Source organism: Nicrophorus vespilloides, unplaced genomic scaffold, assembly GCF_001412225.1.
Source record: "Nicrophorus vespilloides isolate i.1.1-1 unplaced genomic scaffold, Nicve_v1.0, whole genome shotgun sequence".
Classification (NCBI taxonomy): Eukaryota; Metazoa; Arthropoda; class Insecta; order Coleoptera; family Silphidae; genus Nicrophorus; species Nicrophorus vespilloides.
The window spans coordinates 1-6128 of NW_017099606.1; the positions used below are offsets into that span (position 1 = coordinate 1).

General features: G+C 39.3%; 1 protein-coding gene across 1 annotated transcript; it reads left to right on the forward strand.

Moving 5' to 3' along the window:
- Window positions 1–45: 45 nt before the first annotated feature.
- On the forward strand, window positions 46–4419 carry LOC108564851 (glutamate receptor-interacting protein 1; the record flags this gene model as incomplete). The annotated part of the gene is made up of 9 exons (XM_017924021.1): window positions 46–211; window positions 529–1016; window positions 2277–2399; window positions 2450–2624; window positions 2696–2922; window positions 2975–3316; window positions 3391–4070; window positions 4128–4250; window positions 4316–4419. Coding segments are annotated over 9 exons (2396 nt in total), but the record flags the coding sequence as incomplete, so codon positions are not given.
- Window positions 4420–6128: the final 1709 nt, after the last annotated feature.

The window sequence follows — 6128 nt, forward strand, 5'->3', positions numbered from 1 at the left end:
GTTGTTCTTAGTACTACAACCAATGTATATTGTAATTTTTTTCAGCATCGCAGAGTTCGTTATGCGTGACATCAAAGATAACGGAGATTCGGGTGGAGAGGGTGGACGGATCACTGGGTATAACGCTTCGCGGTGGAAACGTTACAGATCACCCTCATCTTAGCAGACCGCTCGTGATTACCCAGGTGCGACCTCAGGGTCCTGCGTACAGGTGAGTCTATATACTCTCGTAATGTGTTGTGTTGTCTCTGTCCCGACGAGATCAAAGGAGAACCTGCGGAACGGTAAACATTTGCGTAATGCCTTTGATTAATACCAGCGCACGACCATAGGAATCCAGATAATTGGACTGGCTGGCAGCGCTCATGGAAATGTCATATTAATTGCGTGCCGCGCGGATGGACAGCGTTTATTTACCTCGGCCGGGTAATTCGGGAAAATTAATTATTCCTGCATAACTTGTGTTCGTCGTGTATACGTACACGTATATACGCATATATATATTGAATGGAACGTTGGTATTTTTAGGACAGGATTGATCCGGGTCGGGGATCGTCTGCTCAAGGTGGACAACCACAATCTGAGCAGCAAGACGCTGCTGGACGCGCAGAAGATCCTGAAGGATAGCAGCCATCTGGTCTACTCCACGTTGACGCTCGAGTACGACGTGAGCATCATGGAGTCAGTCAAGTATGCGACTGGACCTCTTCTCGTCGAAATCGATCGGAACTGCAACGAGGACCTGGGTATCGTCCTCACCAACTGTGCTTGCGATTTTGGCACCGACGACATCATTCCTGCCGGCGTCTTCGTCGAGAACATCGTCCCTGCCAGCACCGCAGATCGATGCGGAGCTTTAAATATTGGGGATCAGCTGCTCGTTATTGATGATCTCCTACTAGACGAGTGGAACGGCAGTATCGGCGAAGCCGAGAAGATGCTGAAGACAGCCACAAAGATACAAATTCTCCCTATACACGCCGTCCATCGGACACCCTCCAGGAACTATCAACTAGGTGAGAATATTCAAATTTACTTTAAGCTTAATTAATCATGATAGTTTAATAAGCGCCATTATAAAGAGATTGTACAATATTACGTAAGTTCAGTATAATAGTTTCATGTGAATGTGCAAATAATTACATAGAGAAAGTTTGACTATACCATTGATTCCCAAAGTGGTCTATATCGACCCCTAGGGGTCTCTGACAAGGGGTCTACGTCAGCGAAAAAAAAATTTGGGGGTCCATGAAATCTCAACATACACTGATAGTACCTATTTACTTACATTATACTATCTTATAATATAAAGACATACATTATTTATAAAAGTACTTATGAAGTAAAAAAAATAATTATATATGTTTATAAAATTGTGTAAGTTGTAGGATGGAGGCATTCGCTTTGTGGTCGCAATACATTTTGAACTTGTAAAAACCTGCACATAATGAGCACATAATGAGCAAAGATCTTAATAATTATTAAGATGTCCCAATATAAATGATAAATTTACAAAAAATCAATATCATGTAAGTAGGGGGTCTATCCAAAACCGAAATACATAACAAGGGGTCTACGACATTAAAATGTTTGGAAACCTCTGGACTATACTATAAATTCGAATAAATTGAACTTTTTCATATCATTCTATAAATATGAAGATGCGTTAATTTGAAATGAGAAAATAACGTATGTTTACTTGTTTACACGTATTCAGCAATGCGGAAAACATGTAGCTAAATTTGAAATTTTGAATTTAAATCAATGAAACTGCATGCAATTTCATTCGGAATGCAATTAAGCATTAAGTGCGGGTGAGAAAGCAGTTGAATGCAATAACTCAGGCGGCACCTGGACTTTATTAAATTTAGTCTACCTGGAGGAGGATCCTGTCCGGATATAAATGGATCAAAGAGTCCTCTTGATCTATTTCACTTAAACGTGTTTACCTCTCGCGCAACTTGGCAGAAGAACCGTTCGCTTCTTTGATTTTTCATCCTCTCGCGCCTTTATTTATTTATTTTACACTACTTTTCCGACTCCACGTGCGCATCTCTCTTTCTTTTTTCATCATCATCACTTTCGTTGTTTTCTTTGTTATCCCTCTCTTCGACGGACAAGGATCTTGGCCCGCACGCCAAGATAAATCATATAAGGTTGAGTGTGGTTATTAAAGTATCCTCCTTTTGTCCCGCTGTGCTATTTTCAGGATATATTTGTTGTTGTTTTTTTTTTGCTTTTCAAATCTGATTTTTTTTTTTGTTATTCGTGTGAAGGACCCTACGCGAGCAGCCCAACGATGTCCGCAGGATTCAGCACCATCAACTCCAAACGTTCCAGGATCCTGAGGAACAGGACCAACAGACAAAGCTCCCTTTCCAAATCTTTGGACGATTCCGGTGAGCTTCGAAGAAATGCATTTCCGTGGTGATCAATGCTTTTTTTTTAGGTAGTTATGGTTACTCGATGAATATGGGAGTATGTCACTCGGAGAATTTATCGGTAACGTTGGTTACGGAACGGGGAAAGGGCTACGGTTTGAGCATCGGCGTCGGAGAGCACAGCGAGTCTCGACCTGCGAACATCCTCATAGCTAGGATCATACCGGACAGTCCTGCATACAGGTGAAGCTGCAAAACCGATATATTTGTATGTGTAACTGTTACAGCATCGAGAAGCTCTTTTGTTTTCGCAGGTGCGGGTGTCTGCAGAACGGCGACCGGATAATTTCCGTAAATCACCAACCAAATTTAACTCTGCAGGAGATAAGTACGATTTTAGAAATGGGCAACGAGCCAGGCAATACGGGCAAAATAGCGCTGCAAATCGAGTTCGATGTGGCCGATTCCATAGTCCCGGCGAGTGGAATTTTTACGGTGAAATTGGCGAAAAGGGCGCCCGGCCTGGGCATCACCATCACCGGTACACAATTGTCGTTTCATTACCATCACCTTACTGATCCAATACATTTTAGCATCCAAATCGCATCCGGATGAACCGTTCATCATTTCCGAGATCAAACGTGGTTCGATCGCCCATCGCACCGGAACAATCCATGCTGGAGATCGTCTTTTGGCCATCGACAATAGATCTTTGGATCATCTGAACGTCGAGTCAGCGTTCGAGGCGATGCAAGGCACATCAAACGACATCGTGACGCTTAAAATTGAAAAGACTGAGACCGATAATTCCAATCTGTTGTTGGACAGTGTTGTCTACAGCGTGGAGCTGGTGAGGTACGGAGGACCCCTTGGCATCACCATTGCCGGAAGCGAAGATTGCCTGGAACCTATCGTCCTTTCCAGATTAACTGAAGGTATTTCATTTGGTTGCTCAATTTAAATTAGTTAATCAAATCAAGAATGAAAAACACATTATCTTTATTTTCAGGTGGATTGGCTGAGAAAACTGGAGCTCTTCGCGTGGGTGATCGATTGTTGGCCATTAACTTTGAAAGTTTGGAGCACAGACCACTGTCTGAAGCAATCAGACTGTTACAAAGTAGCGGAGATAGGGTGCAACTGAAGATAGCCAGAACCTTGAAGAATGAAACATCTATGGAGGAAAGCAGATGCAACTACTCTAGTCCTGGTCTCACAAGCATCGATAGCGCAGTTCATTCCTGGGACAGTAATCCCGGAGAGAACGCCGACTCTACTGTCTGTCCCAAAGACTTTGAAAGTGTCCTCAGTGAGCCGCTCTCCTACCAAGAAACTGAAAGGAAGCACGATTCGCAGCTGCAATTCTACTCGGACGTAGAAGACATTTTCTGCCCAAGTCCTCTTCCTTTACCGAACTACAATTTCACCAACACTCTGAACAAGTACGAGAGCAGCAATTACGGTCAATCCAGGAATTTTATGGATAGATTACCAGACTCCTTCAGTCACGAAAGCATCTTGGATAACGAAATATACCATGTCACTCTTTACAAGGATTCGGTGTACGATGATTACGGTTTCAGCGTGAGCGATGGACTCTACGAGAAAGGTGTCTACGTGAACCGGATACGGAAGGGCGGACCTGCCGATATAGTCGGTCTTCTCAAACCCTACGACAGGATCGTTCAAGTAATCAAACACTTTTTAAATAACTTTTTATTAACGCCATCTTCATCCAATCTTTAGGTGAATGACACTAAAACTCAGGATTTCGATTGTTGCCTAACGGTGCCTCTGATTGCCTCTGCCGGAGATCGCATTGAGCTGGTCATAGCTCGCAATCCATTCGCTAATTATTCCCTGGATAAGGTTACTAAAACACTCTCCATTATTTGCTTCTAATTTCTATTAATGAGTTGTTGTTTCAATTGAAGGATCGTTTACCGGACGCTCTATCCAGGAAGTCCTTTGCCACCAGTCAAAACACCATCACAAAGACTCTATAGTGTGGATTCTCGTTTTTATTTTTTTATAGAAGATATATATATATAAATATACATGAAATGATTTGCAAGAAAACAATATATATTTATGAACAACAGATAAACTTTTTTCAATTGGACTTAGTTAAATTTTAAATTTTTTTCGCATTTTGTTCAATTAGATTTTGTGAAAATTACAGTTTTTCAATCGGATTTCCCAGCTTTTCTTCAAAATTTACTTGTCCAGTGTTATGAACAAAAACAATACGAGTTCACTTACAAACAAAATTTGATTCAAATTATTGTTTCTGAAAATTCCGACAGATGGCTCTGCATGTCATAATTAAAATACAAATAACTCGAACACTAATTATCATTCAACTTAATAGACTAAAGTAATAACATTAGATTAGTTCAAGCACTATTTTGAAATGATTGTTTGTTTAAATTAGTACGCTTTAAAGGAAATGGATTTTATACAGCGCCAAAATGCCCGAACTATGACCTTTGGTATAATGTTAACAGATGGCGATAGCTACAACAAAAACGTAATATTTAATTTACGCCTAAAGTGTTGGCAACCAAACATACTGTACCTTTGGGGATGAAAATAACCCCTCCGAAAACTACTTGTATTTTCGTATACACCGGCTCCCAGATGAATGTTAGATATGGATGTTGATCTTGAATATGCATAGATTAAAATGAGCGTACAAATATGTTTGTAGCTGCAATAGATTTTTCATAATTCATTAACAAATTCATTTGGCATTAGACAAATAAGAGATGGGAAAACAACTTCTTCGAAAATGACCTGTATTTTCATAAACACAGAAAAATACATTAGAAAATACAGAGATTAAAATGAACGTAAATACAGATTTGTAGTTTCAATCACTTCGTCATAATTAATTATCAAATTTTGGTATTTGACAAATGACGGTTTGGAAAACAACTTCTTAGAAAATGACCTGTATTTTCATAAACACTTGCTTCCAGAAGAATCTTGAATGTGAATATCGATCTAGAATGGATAGAGATTAAAATGAGCATAAACACATGTTTGTAACTATCATAGCTTCGCCACAATTAATTATAAAACTTTGGTATTTGACAGTGTGGAAAATAACGTCTTCGAAAATGGCCTGTATTTTCGTAAGCACTTGCTCCTAGATGATTGTTGAACATGAATCTTGATCTAGAATATACAAAGATTAAAATTAGTATAAATATAAATTGATAGCTATATAAAAAGGATTATAATATCTGTCTGGTGATTTGAAGAAAATTGACATTTTTGATTTTCCAGTATTTTCACTGGCATCTGGCATTCATAAATATTATCCAGTCTTGAAAGATCATGTAGGAGGCAATAATAGAATCGTTGGTTCTACAGGGTCCTTAGTTGTTAGCCATCTCTTTACTGAAGTAATATTTTTGGTCACATTCAGGAGTGTTTTCCACTATTTACAAATGAAAACTGTTACTGCTAGTAAAGAAGAAGGACTTCTCTTTTCTGGGGAACTTAAGGATGTCAACTATACATTAGAGGCATGTTGCTAGTAGCTCCACCTAAAATAATAACAATTGATTATTGACTAGGTTGACTAATTAGTTCATGACTATTAACAATTAATGCACATTCTTAAATGAAGACACTGATTCAGCCAAATGGATGAAACCACAACAACGTATGAATATTTAGTACATTCCCCAAACATTCAGCTTTCATATGAATCCAAAATCATTCTATGTATTATAGTTT